The 21,084-nt window shown below is 37.5% G+C and overlaps 1 protein-coding gene across 4 annotated transcripts in view; it reads left to right on the forward strand.

Annotated features, from left to right (window-relative positions):
- The window catches only part of LOC145686342 (uncharacterized), a 211,315-nt gene that overhangs the window by 64,147 nt on the left and 126,084 nt on the right, over nucleotides 1-21,084 (forward strand). For all 4 annotated transcript variants that reach the window (XM_081759570.1, XM_081759571.1, XM_081759572.1 and 1 more), the window contains exon 3: nucleotides 121-1,928. In XM_081759570.1, the coding sequence (XP_081615696.1) occupies nucleotides 121-1,928 (1,808 nt within the window). The remainder of the gene's footprint in view (nucleotides 1-120; nucleotides 1,929-21,084) is intronic.

Here is a 21,084-nt window from a genome sequence, read left to right on the forward strand (position 1 = left end):
TGAAAGTAAGTATAATTAGGTTATGTTTGATAACTGTTAAAACCTGCCTTCGTTTATAAATATTGGTAAAATTTTATTACCTAAGTTGAAATATTTACCCTTTTGTTTTCATTCTTACAGGATGACTCTTATGAACGTCGATGGAATAACAATGGGAAATATATTCTTAAAGATGATAGAGTGTATGAGGAGGAACTTTACAGGAAATTCAATATTAAATTAAAACCGTGCATTGTGCGAGTTAAGAAAATAAATGTGCCAGTTGACGAAGATAGTGACATTAGCGACGATGATGAATTAGATACAACTAATGCTCAGCAGACCAATTCAGATAAGTGTCCCATTCCATCAACTGTTGTGAACGATAGTGTTTGTGTTTCGAATAGAAGCGATAATATTCATTTTCCTTACGAAGTACCTGTTACCAGTAAAGACACTAGTGATATAAGTAGTGAAGTAAACAGAACTACCACTGATGCATTAAATGACATTTTAAAATCATATACATTAGAGAAGGAACGTGAAGAACTCAGTGGTGAACCTATAAAGTTGGCGAAGAGACAGCGATATGCGCAGTCTGATGGAATTACGTACAAACAACATAAAGTTCCTCATGAACTAATTGATAATACTTCCCGTGTTAATCCTTCGTATGACAAACATTTCCTACCTGTCGAGTCAGTTAGTGGTGATCAGAATAAATCGCGTGATGACTTTCAGACCGAAAATTTAAGACCAAAACCTGAAATTGAGAATGATGATGATGATGATCTTCCGTATGTAGGGTTTCTTTGCAGTACGGAGCAGAATGAAAGCATTTCTACGGATATAGGAGAAACTGAAGCTCAAGAGAGAATAATGAAGAGAGATTCAGCGCAAATGGGTTGTTCATCTGTTTCCAGTGCTCCACCTCCACCTGTAAAATTTCGTGTGTTAATGAAAGAATTGCCAAATGCTGCGTCTTTTCGTAAACCATTTTTCCGAGCTTCAATCCCGGAAGGCTCACTTACGTCATCACAGCCTACTGCTAGCGGTGTAACACCTGTTGTAAGAACGCCAGGAGCACTTCGGACATCAGTGATACGAACAGGAACATCTTTAGTAACAGCAAGTCCAATTTTAAATAAACTTTTGGATAAAAATGAGCATAATATTGAAAGAGGGTGCGAGTGGCAGAAACCGTTTCTGTTAACAAATAGTAATATTATTGCTAATAGTAGTTCAAACTCACGTTCTGTGGAGAATTCTTCGTCTATTATTAATGATAAGTCACAAAGAGATTCAAGTAACATTAATCTCGCCCCGTCAGTGCCGTTTGTAGATTACAATCAACCTGTTAACATTCAAGAATCCCCATTATCTGCAGGCGTGGTACAGACTTCCGGTTTATCTAGAGACCCCAAAAATGATTCCAAAGTACAGACTGAACAGAGCAGGTGTATTACGACAGTTCCTCCTCGACCAGAGGGACAAATCATGCAACAATCAACTAGCAACATAATACAGCAACCAGTTCAACATATTGCACACCAGCCAGTTGCTACTCAGTCACTGCAAGTTGTACATGGTACACTCCCCCACATCATAAAAGCATCTCCTACGGTTCCTGGGACTATTCGTGCCATACGGGTGGTTCCTGCAATTGGCTGTATCGCACAGCCAGCTTCTACCAATTTTCATGTGCAAGCGGTTCCTAGTACTGGCCTTCACAACATTGTGCGCTCATCTGTTGGTAGTGTGATCCAAGGTGTATCAAGTACATCTATTGCACAGTCTGGGCATGAGCATGTTGCTTTGCATTCTAAATATCCTACTCAAGTGACCATGGATCATACACGACCATCTACTTCTAACACTATTGAACCACCTACAAAACACACAAAGGAAGTTTCTCAGATTGTTAAAGGCGCCATCTGGAGCCCATTGAGGTAAGTTGAGAATGCTTTATATTAAAGTAATTGTTTAACATGTTTTAAAGTATTGTTGCTACTTCAAATAATAGTAACATCTAGAAGACCTCACTTTAAGGAACAAAACGAGTGTCAACTGAATTTAAAGAATACTGCACGAGTTGGTAGATTTGAATCTTTGCAATATTTTACAAGTTAAAACAGTAAATGAAAAATTATATTCTCGTAAGTCAGTAATTGTACCCGAAAATTTCTACTTTCGTCGGGTACCGATTGCATTAATTTTGTTATGTGATTATGTAATACAGTCGGTATAAATTTCACATTGAAGTCAATTGTAATCCTAACTATATATAAAACTACGTGAACTCACTGGCATAAAATAATAGATACTTCTGGTTGACGTGGAAAGTTGAAACTTGGCATGATTGTAGCTTTTCGGGACTAACCCACAGGAAAAATTCCAAAAGAGTATTTTTAATTTTTAGGGGGCTCTAAAGGGGGGGGGGATAAAGAAATTCCCCGGATGCTATTTAAAATTGGGATTTGTTTAGACCTAAACTTGAAATTCGGTATAGTTGTACACTTTGTGTAGCATTATCCAACAAAATCATTAAAAACAAAAAATTTTAACTTTAGAGTGATTTTAAGGGGAACTGAAATATCTTCTTCATATCTTTTATATAGGACATTTTTTACACCCCAAAATTATTGGACACTACCTGTATGACTACAATGATTAAATTTGGCATGATTGTAGCTTTTCGGGACTAATCCACAGTAAAATTGCCAAAAGTGAATATTTTTAGGTTTTAGGGGGTCTAAAGGGGGGAGGATGAAATTCTCCATGTTATATAATGGGCCTCGTATTGGACATATAATCTCATATTTTAGGTGCGTGGAATTGGAATAAAAACTAGAAATTCAGTATGCTTGTACGTTTTCATCAGCATTACGTAAGTAAATCACCAAAAGTAAAACTTTTCAACTTTAGAGCGGTTTTATGGAGAACTGAAAGATGTTTCCCTTACTATTTATATCGGACATCTTCTACACCCCAAAATCTTTAGACACTTCCGGCAGGATCAGAACGATGAAATTTGACATGATTGTAGCATTCCAGGAGTAACCCACAGGAGAATTGCCAAAAGTGAATATTTTTATAAGGTCTAAAGGGGAAAAAAATCTGCTTATTTAAATGAGTGTTTTTTTAGGATATAAAATCGTATCTTTGAGGTAGTTGAAATACAAAAATGAGCTTGAAATTCAATAGAATGTGGATTTAAGTGCTCCCAGCTAGCCAAAGGCTAGTCCTCAAATAAAATCGGATTTTGGATGTGAAAAATATTAAAACCTTCATCGCTTCTTGTATAAAGATTAATTTACACAGGGTGTTTATCGGTCACGAAAGTCTCGAATGACACGAAATCAGAAAATGTTCATGAAAGTCGTGAAAAAGTCACGATTTTTTTTATCTGTACAAATATAAATAGAGACTGGAAAATTTTGTCCTATAAAACGTCAAAATTCACCACCAAAAATGTCTATGGTTGTCTTCAAGACGCTGCCAAATCGCAAGCGAAGCACGCTTCTATCGCATGCATGAAAATTCGGCCTAATTCGCACCCAAACTCGCTCTTCAGAATGTTACGAAATTTTATGATTTGGTAAAGAAAAGTTCACGAAAAAGTCCGAAATTTCATTTTGAAATTTTAGTAGACACCCTGTTACAGGTGACAAATTAATATAAAATTCATGCATCATAAGCATACTAGACAGAATATTTCCGTAGAACCTATCTATTACCAGATAACAACGTCTCTGGCCAGAATAAGTGGATTTGTTTGGAAGTGACTTCATAGGGTGTTGTACATATACCACATTGAAGTGACCACTTACCTAGAGTAGATCCCGTAGTTTTAGCATATTACGCCGATGCTTGTTTCGGCGTTTTACCTGTTGCACTACAAAAGTATCCCAGATTTTTAAATTAGATTTACAAGGTCTGTATGATAAGTAATGAGACTCGCCGCGCCGCGGCGCGCGTGTCGCTGGAGCGGGTTTGTCGGTGATGGAGGATGTAGGGGGGGGGTCCGAGCAAAGCAACGCACCGCGCGTCAGTTGGCTCCGAGCCTTAGTGGAGCGCGGACAAGCCTTGGACAAAGCCCTTGTGAACATTCTTGTCACGGCGGAAAATCAACAAACATGGAGGGTTCCATCGAACAGCGTTATGCGATCAAATTTTGCGTTCGCCTGGGGAAAACGGCTACTCAGACGCTTTCTCTCATCACGGAGGCCTACAAAGAGGAAGCCCTATCCAAAGCCCAGGTGTTTCGTTGGCACAGTGCGTTCCGGAACGGCCGGGAAAGCGTTGAGGATCTGGAGAGGGCTGGACGCCCGACAACAGTGACTACGGACGAAACTGTGGCAAAAGTGAGGGATCTCCTGAACTCAGACCGTCGATTATCGTTGAGATTGATTGCTGATGAACTCGATATGAACCACACAACAGTGCACAAGATTGTGACGGAACAATTGGGAATGAGAAAAATCTGTGCGAAACTGGTGCCGCGAGTGTTGACTGACGAACAAAAGCAACGACGTGTTGATTGTTGTCAGGAACTGTTGAACCTCATGAACAGTGACCCTAACTTTGAAGATGACGTCATAACAGGTGACGAGTCGTGGGTGTTCCAGTACGACCCTGAAACGAAACGTCAAAGCGCGGAGTGGCACACTCCTGCGTCCCCGCGCCCCAAGAAGGCCAGAATGTCGAAGTCAAAGGTGAAAACAATGTTGATTGTTTTTTTTGACAATGTGGGGGTGGTCCACAAGGAGTTTGTACCCCAAGGACAAGCCGTCAACGCCGCCTTCTACAAACAAGTCCTTGAGAGACTGCACAGGAGCGTCAAGCGGAAAAGACCGGCGATCGCTAGCCGGTGGAAGTTGCATCACGACAATGCCCCTGCCCACACCGCCTTCTTAGTGACCTCCTTTTTGACCCGGATTGGGGTGGAAGTCCTTCCACAACCACCCTACAGCCCAGATGTGAGCCCGGCCGACTTCTTCCTCTTCCCGAAGCTGAAGCCACGCTTGAAAGGAACCCGTTTTGCAGACGTCACAGCCATCCAAGCAGCCGTGACCACATTTCTAAAGGACATGCCGGCTGCTGACTTCCAGGGGGCGTTTGCAGCGTGGAAACATCGATTGCAGAAGTGCATCGACGCAAGAGGAGAGTACTTCGAAAGCTTTTAAGTCCCTGTACAGATCAGATCAATAAAACAATGTTTCCAGACCTGGTCTCATTACTTATCATACAAACCCTGTAAATCCGTGGATTTTGTAGATCAGTTTAGGTAACAGGATATTGGAGTGTGCCCTTTGAACACGGCAATCTTGGAAGATGGCACTGTGCATTGCATATTCATCATGAAGATGGAGAAATTGCAACAATGAATGCTCAAATATATACTAGTTTATATTAAAATTCTCCTATATGAGGGATCCCAAGTCATGATACGAAAAACACTTCCACATCACAGAACCCTCTATCTTGAACCTCACCCTTCACACACCGTAAATGAAGTACTTCATTGGGGTTTCCATATACCCTACAACTTGTATAATTAGAATACAAACAGAAACAGGACTTGTCAGACCACAGTGCGCCACAGTTTTGTCTTCCTGAGCAGCCCATTGAAGACGTTCAGCTTTCATTGCCACAGTGAGAACTGACCTCTCTTCCTGCTCGACTTCAAATGCCCAATTGGTTATAATGGGTGTGCATTAACGGGACTGCAGCAGTTTTTGCTGGGTTTAATTTTTTCCTAGACTCCTACGGATTTTCTAGATTGATATCTTCTTGCGACCTCAGTTCTGACTCCAGTTTACGTTCATACGCGCGTTAGACCATTCCTGTAGACATATTAGACAGTCCACATTATTACACCAACAAGTTAGGTGACTTTATTTGTTGTGTGCCGAATGGACACACCCAAAAACACAGTGTCATTTAGTTATATCTTTCATTCCACCCGTCTTAACTACCTGTTTCCATACAACAACTGATTCGCACAATCACTTCAGTTTACTGCATTGGTCCTGCATCATCGGTGATGGGTCATTCAGATACGTATCAGTGAAATATTACTACTCAGCATAATTTTTGCGGCAAAGCATCTGATAAGTAATTTTAACTAATAAGTCTACAGATTTCAGAAATGGCATTAGTTTTCTTGTATCACTTCTAGTTTTCATAATAATCGCCATTTACTGTTTCCAAACTTGCCTTTGCGAGTATAAATACTTTGCAAGCGAATCGGCAATTAATCTAGCAGACATGAAGTAAGATACTTTTTTCGTAAAATCTGGAAAGTCCTCAAAACCCTCCCTGCTGTTCTTGGCGACATTTGTTAAAAATTAATGACCCCTGTTACCAAAAAATCAATGTTGCCACAACCCTCTCTTGTCCCTTTCTTTAATCTTCCATTCATTACTTTTTTAAAAAGTTGCTGAATTTTGTTTCTTTTGTTCTGTACACATGTTACGGAAGTACAGCAACATTGAAGAGAATGACAGCGCACGTGCTGCCTAAGATCAGCCGAGGGTTTTGTGTGTGGGGAGAAGGGGGAATTAGTAGTGATTGGGGCAAGAGATCTCTAAGTTTGTCTGCAACAGTACTAGTGTTGCCACGGTTTGCTTTATTATTATTGCGCATGTTCGTCAATCCAACACCCCTCCACCAAATTTGTCCTATTCATCGAATTCGTCCGGTATCAGTCTATTTTTAAAATTGCTATAATCTGAAATGCAGTGTTGCCAATTTAGTTTTTTTACTCGCTAGACCCAGCGTTTCTGTGGTCGGTGGTACCCGCAAAAATTAAACTTAGCCAACCTGGTTTAAAATCTTTTGGTGCTTGTAATATGAGGAAAATATTATTTAAAACAACCCGTTTTAATTCAAAACAATTTTTCATGTGTACATAATTTCCTTTGCATCTGTTAACTTTTTTAAAACAGAAGTTTCCTTCCCCTATAATAAAACATTTACTCAGTTGATAACATATTCTCGATTGCTGACGCTGGCTAGGTCTGCTTGTTACCAACGCTCTCATACTACGCCCCACACTATTTTCATTTTTCTTTTATTGTTAGAATTCAAGCGCCATTCTTAATGCGACGTAGTCGGGTAGCAGTCAGTTACATCGCTAATGTTGTGGAAGTTTGATCTGTTCTTTATCTGGTGTTGTGTTGTGCAAATGGCGAGAATGTCAGGAGTTAAAAGTTGTGTGAATCAAGACTCATGCTGTTTCGAGTGTGGGAGTTATATAATGAAGGGTCAGACTAGGCCAATAATTACATTTGTGAAGTGTTTATATTATGCTTATTTTAAGGTAAAATTAGTAGACTTGGACAATCCTTGGGCTCTCCCCGTTATTTATAAAAGATACCTTGAAAATCTATGACATTGGAGCCAAGGGAAACGTAAGGCTCTTCCATTTGGGATTGGGATGGTTTGGCGTGAGCCCCAGGACCATAACAGTGACGGTTGCTTTTGCCTGTGTAAACTAATCAAATTTAATAAGAAAAACAAGAACAATATTGTGTACGCGAATTTCAAGTCGGCGATTAGACCCGTTCCTCTTGGACCTGAAATTCCAGTACCCTACACTCATCTCTTACCAGCTTACCTGACTCGGAAGCTTCTTCGAATTCCGAAGGCGAGCAAGTTGATATGGATTATTCACCACCTACAGAAGCAGCAAGTCCAGAATTATTTACCCAGTCGGAGTTATGTAATTTGATACGAGACCTCGATCTCACGAAGGAAAAAAGTGAACTGCTATTGTCAAGATTTAAAAAAAAAAAAAAAAAAAAAAAAAAACATCTTGCGCCTGGAACTACCTTTTCTTGGTATAGGCATAGAGATAAGGAATTCAGGAAATATTTCAAGAAGGAAGATGATTTGACCTGTTGCTGTGACATTCCGGAACTATAGTACTCGCGGCGAGTCGTGAAGCTTGGGCTCTAAACCAATCAGAGAAATATTTTGCTTAAGCTCCGATACATCGGAAAACTTCGGTACAATTCGTAGAGCCGCTTCTCGAGCGCACTTGGGAAAACGTCAAACAGCTGAAATTCACTAACAATGTTGCCATACTTTGAAGAGGTAGTAAATGAGTATTAAAAAAGCATTTAAACATTACCAATAATAACACTGTACAACAATATCCAGTGTAATAATTATTTTAAAACGGTAACAATAACAGAAATAGTAACAACGAAAATATAACGCACCAAAAATCAATTAACAAAACGGAACTTGGCGCCAATCTGACAACACTGTACTCTCGGTAGATGTTTTCCGTGTAGCGCGAGAGACGACACTGACAAAATTTGATGAATGGGGGTTGACGACCAGCACACACCCTCGCGTCTTATTGGGTGGTGAAATCGGTAGATCTAGGTCAAGCATCACGACTCAGCGCGAATACTGTAATAGAACAGCCGGGGAGTGGTTACAAGCCGGAAGATTGGAGATTGTGTGTGGATTCCTCTAAAACGAGCTTAAAGACTGTAGTGCTTCATAACGGAAACATTCTGGCTTCGATACCTGTGGCACATTCTGTTACACTGAAAGAAAATTACATCACAATGCAAAATATCATAATCACAAGTGGAATATGTATGTAGTGACTTAAAGGTGTGTAGTATTCTATTAGAGCAACATTCAAGCTACACTAAATTTCCTTGTCATTTATGTGAATGGAACAGCAGGGCTAGGTACAAACGCTGGTCTACACCTGTCTGGCCGGAGAGACAAGTGTTGACACCGGTTGTGAAAATGTGCCTTAGTTGACCTCAAAAAAGTTGTTCTGTCACTGCTACACATCAAACTGGGAATCACGAAGTCCTTGAACAAAGATAGCTGTTGTTTTCAATACATTACGAACAAGTTTCCACATTTATCGGATGCGAATATCAAGGGAGGCATTTTTGATGGACCACAAATTAGGAAACTTCTGAAAGACCGAAACTTTGAAGAGACAATGAATGTCGTAGAGCATGCTGCATGGAATTCAATGAGGGAAGTCATGACAAAGTTCTTAGGAAATGTCAAGGATGAGCAGTATGAAACAATAGTGAAAACGATATTGGATCACTTGAAACATTTGGTATGTAAAATGAGCCTGAAACTGCACTTCCTTCATTCTCATCTTGATCATTTTCCGGAAATTCGTGGGGTTATTAGTGCAGAGATGGGTTTCACCAAGACATCAAGGAAGTAGAAAGGAGATACCAGGGGAGGTGGGATGTATCCATGATGAGCGACTACTGTTGGTGTTTAAAAAAAGATGAAAAAAAATGTCCACTGTCAGACGCTGGGCAGCCAAGCGATCATTCTAAGTGCTAGGACTATTCAAATTAGGGTGAGTACAAAGGTGTTTCAAGGGCGTTTGAGTTTTTGAACAGTACTAGGGCTGTTCAAATTAGGGTGAGTACAAGTTTCTCTTTTATTAAGGTGTTATTTTACATATAAATTAGCTTTTTGATTAATTCTTTCTTTAGACTGTTGCTAGAGCACTGGGGTTCAACCCTAGGTATTGCCAATTATAATAGATGAAACTTCTTTTTATTTGGTCCACGTCCACAACATGGAATACAGATGTCAATGACTGTATAAACATATCATTGTGCTTCTCTGTAAATGTTTCCAAACTTGTAGTTAGTCAGTACTTTTTATTATAATATGCAATATATTTCTTGTCTTGGTGTATTTATTGCGAGAAAACCTGACGTAATACGTAGGAACGGATATAACGGATTCCTGTTCAGCGACCGCAAATTAAGTAAGATCACCTATCACATCTCTTGTCGCAGAAAAATTTTTTTAGATTGCTGGGTAGAGTTATCTATAATAATGAAATTGGTATTTTGCTAGTCTAAGGGGGGGGGGGGTTAAGTTTTCTTTTTCTAATCACTGATCTTACTGTAATGGATAAGTCTTTTGGTAATGAACTAAGTATATAATGACGCAAATAGAAGTAATTGGTACATTTCTAGTCACAAAAACCTACACTGCTTTCCAAAAATGGAGTCCGAAAAAAATGACCGTAAACCCTTACGAATTCCCTTTAGGTCTGGATCATTTTCCTTCATTTTTGCCACAGTTAGGGTTGGAAATTGAATGATAATATTGCAGTATGCATATGAAAATCTTGTAAATAAACAAAATAGGTACAATACAGGAAATTACGGTAATTTTAAGTTGCAAATTTGATACATTATTTATATTTTTAATCTAGAACGATGCAAAAAGCAATGGACGTAGGGGAAATATCATAACTCCAAATAGACTACAATGATTAACCATCTGTATCACGCAATTTGCTAATTATTTCACTGCCAATTCGAGTGTCTCCAAAATTGTCCGCTTACCTCCCTGGAGCGAAAACTAAGAAGTAATTTATGAAAAATCCATCGAAATCAGCAGAGTAAGAGCAAGAACATTTGAAAACATTGTGCTGATATAATATGTGATTAATCCTACCCATCTTTTGCATAAGAGGGTGAGAGTAAACTGATCCTTGTTTCTAAAAAGGTTGGATATTTCAAGAAACAAAGTAAAATCACATTTTCTTGAAATGTTCGTATTACAAACTATCAGAAAATAAACCAAAACCTGAATAAATGTTTGCTACACATAAAGCAAGTTACCTTTCTTGCCTTCGTTTTTGAAACTGGGCTCTTCAAACGATATTTTTTTTCTCAAGACAGCAGATAAGACTTCTAGAATGACAGCAAGTACCTCTGTAATTACTAAACATACAAACACGACGAGAAAAATCTTTAAAATTATGAATCTTTATAAAAAAATATATATAATGATTTTTTTGTTACTTTTATCCCTGGTGCGTGGTATCCCTAGATCTTGTCGTGGACAAACACCATGAATGTGGGTGTTCTCTCGTTTCATCCGACTTTCTTCATTTTACCATATGAAGGGTAAGGGGGAAAACTAGGAATGTCCGTGTGTATGCTTTAACGGGTGCTTTGTCCTATCTATTGGTGACTCTTAGTACTATTTGTATATGACATGCATGCGTTGATGTAGAAATGCTCATGTAAAAAAGAGCAAAAGATTTGACTAACCTTATTCATTTTGTACGTGTTTCAATATTAAAACGCCGTTTTCTCGAAAATCCAGTTTTGTGACTTTCCTTCTTTTTCTCCTTATCCTTCATATCATCCATCTCATCGCTGTCTCCTTTAGCCTCGGTGTATAATCGTGGGTTCTTAAACCAAACAAGAATATTCTTCTATTGTTAAACGACTAAAATGTATTTTAGTTTAACATTTTGAATTATTACATACATACATATACAATATATATATATATATATATATATATATATATATACACGATAACGTTTGGGAGGTGATTCCTGACACTAAGATAAGACAAAAAATATAGACCAACCTGGGTGGAGAAATGCTTTCTTTCGCAGTTACTGAGTGCTGAAAACATGAAAAAATGAACTTTAAAGGTCCATAGCTACAAAATTATGGGACCTACCGTAGTCGGGTCAAGATTTCACTTAGCAACTTTTTTTATAGAGGGAGTTTAGCTACGGGCATTTAATTTGAAGTTCTCACAACTATCTCTATACTTTCCTGCGAAGTACCGTACGATTATGAAACATGTATTTTTGGATAGCTCACTTATTAGTTCCTGAGTGAAGTCTTGACCCGATTACGGTAGGTCCCATAGTTTTGTAGCTTTGGACCTTTAAAGTTTATTTATTTATTTATTTATTTATTTATTTATTCATTTTCACTTTCAACCCTTTAAAACCGTAATTAATTTTGGAAAATGCTGGATCCATGTCCGCTTATTTGTAATAAAGAGTTTAAATACAGATTTTCATCTTTCTAACTTGAGGGTCTCATGAGATATTATATTTACCGCGTTAATTTTGAACCCCATATCCCTTTAGGATACGCTCTTTAATCAAAATGGCGGTCGAACCCTAAATCGAAGTAAATACTAAGTATGTTCCAAAATTAATTTGAAAGTTCTCAGGTATTTTTCCATATTTCAATCACAATCAGACAATATCGTTTTCAATGCGGAGGGGGGGGGGGGGGGCGGAATAGTAGAAAATGCCTCTTTCCACCTAAAACGACATTTTTAAAAACGGTGGGACACATGTCCGCATAGTTTTAATGAATTTATATGCCGAGTTTCATCTCCATAATTTCAAGGATTTATGTGATACTCTATTTTGGGCAAAACACTTAAATCATCTTTTCTTCTTTACCTTCCTTAGCATATATACTCCAAAAAAAATCCTTTTTTAATTCATTCTTCTCGTAGTGAAAAAGGGACTTTTAATCCAAGCCTCACGTTTCTAGTATATTAACATGGCTTGAGTTCTGAGTGAATCGCTTTTACTCTTCCATATGATCTTCCATATCCTCCCTACCCCTTCAACAAGCGGATTTTTGTGAAAACACTGATACGTGTCCCTTTATTTTTACTAAAAGCACTGGAAATTTTCACCCCCGAGAAACACCAAGCCGTTTTTTGAACCGCTTATGAAAATTTCCAGCTATCAGTGATGAAAGTTATCGTTGTATTTGATAAAGTTTGAAGAATACTTAATACAATAATATACGGTATTGATAATGACACTTTACAATACATTTATTATTAGAAAATGTATGTTCTGCATTATAAGTATAGAAGTTGAATGTATAAAATACATTGAGTTAGTGTGTTTTGTTCATTGCGGGTTTGTATTTTTTTTTTTGTCGATTTTCCAAGTAAAACAGAACTTACTTTCATAGCAATTGGATGAACAAACTGACATTGATACACAAAATTTGATGACGAAAGTTAGACTGCATTACATTTGTTGCAGATAATTTGTTTCACTACTGTCATCAAGCTCTTTGTTTACATTTTTTACATGTATCAGTTGTCTTATTCTGGTTGCACACCGCACCTGGGATTTTCTCTGTCTGAAGTTATCATTTTCTAGCAAACTACCAGAGTCGTTTTCACTACAAAAGAATTTTTTCACTTCTTCATCCAAGTTTATCTAGAATTGTCTTCTACTTATTTTGCTGCCAGTCACTTCTGAATACCCTACCCAAGAGTTGAGACATGCTGTTATCAATAACATTGTGTATGACATAAATAGTCCATCTTCTGCATGGTGCTCTCTCACTATTTTCTAAGCATTTGGTCAGCAACACCACCATATTTCGTTTTATTTAGCATGTTATTTTCTCCGGTGTCTTCTTTGTATCTTTCGATATTTTACTGTTTCGTGCATGCTTATATTTTTTTATTGTTTTTTGCACTTATGTACAGTTAATGTTGTTAGTTGCATCTCTATACACGTCTGTCTCATGTAATGCTTTATTTATCCTTTTGATTAACACAGACTTTTGGCAGTTACTTTCGTGTCTTTCTCATTGTACCTTCTAAAATACATCCTTTGCTCTTCAAAGTGTCAGCCAAAGGTCTTCGCGTAAAGAACTTATCACATGTTACGTTTATACTTGAGTTCATGTATGGATCCATGAAGTTTAGTAGAACGTACTCAGCTAATTGCACAGTAAGGGACACTTCTGGATGGTACACCCATATGGAGATTTACGGCAAGAGTGCTCCACCAGTTGAGTCCAAAGTATTTGCCGAGAAGAATTGCAACCGAATTAGCTTTAAACGTAAGTGGGTGGCATAACCGCCAGGCACTGAAAATTGCCGTACACTTGGGTGAAATTCCCACTACCGTCTACAGCATCATTTCTACAAAATGAGATGATTCCTAGACGTGTAGTTCTTATGCCAAACATACTACTTGATATTCGTCCTATTCGTGAAAATAAAGTGAAAAAAAAATGAAAGTCCAATTCTGTTGCTGTTGGAATCAACTCTCTTTCAGTTCGTTTGATCTGAAATGACTTTGCAGAACCTGAATAAACATTCTGTTACTTAAGGGAAGGTAGGAAGAGCGAATGCTCCCCTCCTTCAGTATGAAAACATATACTTTTAATTAAATGGTTAGCGAGGGTTAGCACATTAGTATAGCGCTTTTATGATTTGAAGTTTTGCTCCCAAGTCATCTTATGTCATAGCTGACGACATATGAGAACGAGAGATGCAAATATGATGAAGGAGAAATAAACTCACATGTGCAAATTTAGAATTAGACACAAAATGATCGGATAGCATCCATATTTTGTCGCAAATTTTCATTTTGTAAGTAGACATGTAAAAGCTCACCCGAACCTGAGAGCATCCCACTGCCAATTGTTGAATTCAAGCGGAGAACTCAGTTGTGGCCATCAGATGATTACGGAGGGAGAGAAACATCTTAAGATATGGGAAAACAACAATGAAAAAAAAATTCCACTTGCCTCGACCGGATTCTATCCATAAACCTCATGACTACCAAGCCACGCCTTTGCTCACTAATCCACGGAGCCACACAGAACGATAGCCAGTCATACATCAGGAACAAAACGTTCGTTACGACCAGCGATTTATTTGTAGGGGGGAAGCTAGGGAAATGTCCGTCTCTAGTTTTTCTTTCCCTGGCACTAACTTAATTACTGTTGTCCCAGCCTGGGAAGAATATTTTCCACCCTCTCTAGAAAATTTCCTAACAATTTTCATACATTTTTAGCAACACAAAACATTTATTCATAGCTGTTCTGCATAATTATACTTACACAAAACAGTTACTTCCAATTCTATGAATTCCCGTACCAAGTAAACAGAAGTACTGAGTATGAAATTCTATATCTCGCGAATAGTTTTGTAGAAAATACCCAAACTAAATTTTCTATTTGGAACAGGGGGAAGTACACACGCGGGGCTTAGGGAGCAGATTGCGTCCATAAGATTTGTTTTGGGGATTAGGGGACATAAATTTACGTTCAAATTTCAAAACCACACGTTTAATTATACCATAATTTTACTTTTAAGAGCGCCAAATGCGTAGAACGAATGCATTCTTTTTGGCTTGGAAGAATAAAATTATGGCTGAACGTGGAAGTGAACAGACTGATTATGATCAGGAACAATGGATGCTACCAAACAGTGGCGTAGCCAGAAGGTCTGGAAACCCCGACATTTGTAAAAGTTGTTAATAAAGCCTAAGATTGCGGTTTTATTCAAACTTTTTCCCGGGGTGGACACCCGGACACCCCCCCAAATGAACGTTTAGCCAGCGGCCCCCTGAAATCAAATCCTGGCCACGCCCCTGCTACCAGGTGATGTATTCTCTGTCACATAAGAAAATGCATGTTTTCCGCGGGATACTATGTTGTGCCCCTTACTATGAGAATGAAATCGGTACACATTCCATGCTACCACATCGCGATTTAATTAAATGTTTTGAAAGTTTTTAAAGCTCAATCCCTAACCAAATCGATAACTGCATGGTCTATCTCTTTGCAGTTCACAAAAGATACTATAGGAATATCGTAAAACTTAATAAAAGAAAAAAAGTTCTTTCAGAACGTGACGCTTACGGTTATTGCCATATATTTATAGCGTAGATGTCTTGTGTATCTTATTCTGTAGCTCATTAGCTCCGTGCAGAATTCCCATTCCGCGACCCGTGTTCGAATCTTTGTCCCCCTACTTATTTTTATTTTTTCATTGATCAGGTAGGACTCCAGTAGAAAGAAACATATGGTTACAGCTTAAGGTGTGATTCGATATTCTGCAAGTATTTATTTATTTCTTGTCAAGCGAAAAAATGAAGTAGAATTTTACAAGCGTAAAACTGTTCTAGTTTGACTGTTAATAAAAACTATGAATAAGTTTACAGCTGAAAAATAAATTGAATTCTCTTCAATTGTAATCAATAATTAGCTATGGTCAAGGAAATGGATTTCAGCTGTTTTGTGTGTGATCAGCACATTGACTTCCATCATCCCTATTTCTGGAACTAAATATCACTAATTTTATTTTTTGGTTTATATATAAAATTCTCATCTTTTAGTCCTTAACAAAACAGAGATTATTGTTCAAACTGTCACTATGGCATTACATTTCATTATATATTTCTTCGATGGCATGATATTCTTATTTCAATTTTTTATCACTAATTCCGAAAAAAATTTGCCTAAGATATTGAACTTAGACGGACTTCTTTCTTTTTTAAAAATTTATAGTTCCTGTTCTGTGTTCTGGTAACATTGAATGTGTTTGTCGTTGTCGAAAATGTAGTGCTAGGTATAGAACTGTGTTATATAAAGATACTTATACTTAAAAATGTCGAAAATAATATGACAAATATTATGAACAATTTTATAATAGAACTAAGCAATGGTTTGTAATAAAATAAACTGCAATGAAATGCAGGGTATTTGAAGTTAGCGAAAATATTGCCAGTAGATGCTGAAATACAAGTTTCTTGAACAGATAGGGACACTTCACCTTTAAATATACACCTTGAATTTGATTCTCGATAAAATCTGAAGTATGTTAAGAACTTTAAACCTTGAATAACGCAACACAAGTTTGAATCCCATGGTTATAATATTGTCGTTACAAACTCACTCATTGAAAGAATTCGTGCTTCGCGATCTTTTTATATAAATCAACCAATCTAAAGCCGGATTTTTGATCAAATATATTTTCTCCTTTGCGTATATTTCAGGGAGAACATGTAACATCAACTTTTTATTAACAAATATAGCAACTGATCAACTTGAATAATGCTAAAAATAGCCTACTTTGCTTGCTAGAACTTATGTTTGGTAGAAGTTCATACATCAAATCGTTTTTGTTTCTTTCTTTTTTCTTAGGTTTCTGAATACTTCGGAAATTTTAACAATGCTTGTTGTTATTCATTTATGTTTGTCCTGTTTGAAACGAAAAAAATATTTATTATGAAGAAAATGGTCTGCAGAGCTCTTTCTAGAATGTCTGTTATTAGTTGTAGTAGTTGCTTTGATTTTAGCGTCCCATTCAACAGCGAGGTTATATGAGACATGGACTTACAGCTTAACGTGGGATCCGAAACCATAGAATCGAACTCCGTTTCTAGAAAAAAGTATCTGACCAGTCAGTTTTTACCCGTTAGTGTTAGAACAGACCCTATTATTATACTGGTATTTGGAAGCAGTGATGAAACTGGTTACGAATTTCGTGACCTGTAAGCAATCACACTCGTGTCCCGGTATGACCGGAACAGACCTGGTGACGACAAAACGAAATTGTACCGACGGTGAATTTGTATGATGCTGTTAGTAAAACTTATATGGTTTCTGCTTGTGTAGTGGCCAGTCCGTGCGTTTTTGGATCTTGTAGTCTCGTGTTCGATTCCCGTTAATAATTTATTACAAGTTTACTTTAACTAGAATTTACTTTCATTAACCATCCGTATCCTTTACCCTAAAGGACTTGGACGTTAAGAAAAGTATGGGAAAAAGTTAAATCTATACATGCAAAAGTCACGTGCAAGTGCTTTGTAAGTTGAAAGAAAATGTCTTGAGAACTGAAACTGAACAGTGTTTAGTATTCATGCTTTTACTACTAATTTACTACTAACTCGACACATTAAATTCAGTGTAATATACATATTACGCAGAGTGGCGGATGTAGAAGGTAAAAACTGAAGGGGGGCAGCCAGTACCTAGACTATGATAGGCATTTATAAACTTTATATAAATAATAGCTTAAATTATTTTGCCACTAAAAACTGGGGGGCCTAGGCTCCCCGGACCTGGCCTAGATCCGCCACTGATTACACACAAAATTTGCTACTTGACTCTTGATAACATAGAAAATGCTAGGTATTTTTAAACATAAACATAACACCTATTTTTTATATCAATAAATAAATTAAATAAATAAAATAACAAAACAGTAACAATACTATTAATCTATATCTACAGAGTATATAAATGAAAAATCCGTTGTCTATCATAACGAAAAATGGTTGAACCCTTTGAAATGAATTTTATTAACATAGTGAACCCCTAGCTTGGACTAGGTTGTTGAGATCTAGCTCGGAAGAGTACTCCCGGAAGTAGTAATTAAATACACGGTTCTGATTGGTTGGTGTCAGGGTGGATTGATTTAAATCAGTCAGATTTAAATCACTTGATTTTTTAAATAAAAATCGTTGATTTAAATCAAATTCCGAAATTATTTAAAGTGAAAATAAGTAAAATCCCGTTTCTGTTCTGTTATTTCGATTATGGAAGATGATAATCATAATACAATGAGACTCAAATGTACAGTATGTATGAGGGTCACTACAAAAGTTTTGAGATACGCATTGTTGTGGCACAGTATTTGAATTCCAACAATTGCGTTCGGTAGTGGTATCCAGGGCGAAGAAGCGAAGCAAGTTTCAACTCGCCTCGCTTATCGGCGTGGCCGTATCGCCTTCACTTGTTTGTTGATGTGAGCAGTATTCGGCAGTCTAGAATGGAGCTCGAAAGGGAACATTTTCGGGCAATGATCCTTTACGATTTCAAAAGTGGTTTGAACGAGACACAAAGCCTTGACCGTTTGCAGGGGGCATTTGGGGACCTCGCTCCTTGCCGTGCTACAATTTTTCGGTGGTTTGGTGAATTCAGAAGGGCTGGATATCGTTTAAAGATGAAGAGAGAGCTGGACGTCCGGCAACAGCTGTGTCAGATGAAAACATTGCCGCTGTGGAACAAATAATTCAGAAAATCCTCGAACAACTTTCAAGAACATTGAATCTACAGTGAACATTAGATCGCAGTAACAAAAATTTTTCATGATCATCTTCGGCTCAGGTAGGTTTCATCTCGTTGGGTGCCTCACACTTTGACTGAACAGAAGAAGCGCATGCGTGTGGAATGGTGTGAAGAAATGCTTGCAAGATTTGATGGAGGCAATTCTCGACGCGTCTGTGACATTGTTACTGATGATGAGACTTAAATCTATCAATTTGACCCTGAAAATAAACGCCAGTCTACAGTTTGAATCTTTCCAGACTAAAATCCACCCACGAAAGTGAAGCGACCGCGAAGTGTGGGGAAGAAGATGGTCGCAACTTTCTTCTCCAAATCTGGCCATGTTGCAACTGTTCCACTTGAAGAACAAAGGACTGTTACTGCTCAGTGGTACACAAAACAAAAGTGTTCCAGAAACTTCGGGAACGGCGTCTAAGAACTGGATTGCGTGGGATCCTGCTTCATCATGACAACGCGTTCGCACACACGGCCAACATCACAATTCAGTTTTTAGAATCTACGGAGGTCAAACTTATGACTCATCCGCCGTATAGCCCTGACCTGGCCCCGTGTGATTTTTTCTGTTCCCCAGGATCAAAGATCGCATGCGTGGGAAGAGATTTTGCAGCCCTGAAAAATCTGTAGTGGCTTACGAAAATGATTTTTCAACACTTGAAGAAAAAGACTGGCAACACTGCTTCCAAAAGTGTTTTTCGAAGATGCAAAAGTGTGTACAGTGTAATGGTGAATACTTTGAGAAAATGTAAATGTTGAATTGATTGTAAGTATGTAAGTTATTTCACATCTCAAAACTTTCGTAGTGACCCTCGTACAGCATAGTATAAAAACTAGTGTCATGCAGAGGATGATTAGGGAAAATCCCGTTTTGAGCAGGTAACGGAGCAATCCTGCTTTCTTCTTTTCGTAACATAGGGTTTATATCGTAAATCGTTAACTATTCCAACGGGGAAATCACCACCGACATTTAAGACGAAGTATTTGCTCCCACATAATAGGGCATTTTAGAAGTGTCCTATCCCCTTCGATTTTTTTAAGATTATATAACTTTAGGCAAAATTTATGTATTTCGTGCCGTAAGCTAGTTACAATTTCCTTAAAAATATGTCCCTGCCAAATATCAGTAACTTTTGTCGAAAAAAAGTGTCACTTTGATAAGCGGTTCTGTACTTTTTCCTTAACGCTTAACCTTTTAAATTATATCACCTATTTTTAGGTGATAGGGTAATTTTCATTATTCGATTAAAAAAGTACCAATAAAGCTTTTTTACTTCGTTTTTTCAGGACTGAAGGCATTGTAGAGCACGTTATATATGCTTTCACGCCTCTGTGCGTCGAGACATAGGATGTGATGACGTCATAAATTTTTTAAAAAAATATTTTTTGTTGTGCCTATTTTTATTATTTTTCGGCGGGCCTACGTTTTGCATTCAGAAGACTGAAATTCTGCACACATGTTCAGTGAACCCTTAGTATTTTTCAGATGATTTCAGATCTCTGCGTAAAATCAGGGGGGTCCAGAGGGGCTAAAATGTAAAAAAAGAATATTTTTTAACAAAAAATATCTTTCTTCGCGATTTTCCCGCCTAAGATGGAGACATATGAATGGTACCATCTGAAAAGCTGATCTATTCTGAAGAGAACGATGTACGAACCATGATCTTAGGATAAATAGAGATGTCTCAGGAAACTGTTACCTGAGATCCTATTTTATACGGGAATCTAAGTATTTGGGGATATTATTTTTGCATCTAGAAGTTTGAAATTTTGGACACTGCACCCCTTACTATTTTTCAGATTTGTTTTAGATCTTTGCCTTTAAACAGAGGCGGCACAGAGGGGTAAAAAATATATATATATATATATATATATATATATATATATATATATATATATATATATATATATATATATATATATATATTTCTTAACAGAAAATCCCTTTTTTCGTGATTTTCCAGCCCCAGATAGCCTACACGATGGAGATATTTGAATGGTACCGTTTGAAACTCTGTTTTATTCTGAAGAGAATAATGTATAAATCATGATTCTAGGATAAATAGGGATGACTGAGGAAATTTTTATATTACATCCGGGTCATCTGGGGTATTGTGGGGGTGTTCTTAGCTTATTGTTAAATTATTTTCCCGCCCTTACTATTCAAGATAGAAGCTTGAAATTTTGTACATATATTTAGTAGTCTTAGTATTTCCCAGTTGATTTTGAGAATTGTGCGTTAACACAGGGAAGTCCAGAGGGGTCAAATTTTTTTAAAAAGTCAGAAAAATCCCGATTTCTCTCAAAATTTCCCGCTTCAGAGACATGATAGGGAAAATGTGAATGTTACCCTTTTAAAGACTGTTCTATTCTGAAGAAAATGAGGGATGAACCATGATCCTAGGATAAATAGGGA

Source organism: Thermobia domestica, chromosome 5, assembly GCF_964235325.1.
Source record: "Thermobia domestica chromosome 5, izTheDome1.hap1.1, whole genome shotgun sequence".
In the NCBI taxonomy this organism is placed as follows: Eukaryota; Metazoa; Arthropoda; class Insecta; order Zygentoma; family Lepismatidae; genus Thermobia; species Thermobia domestica.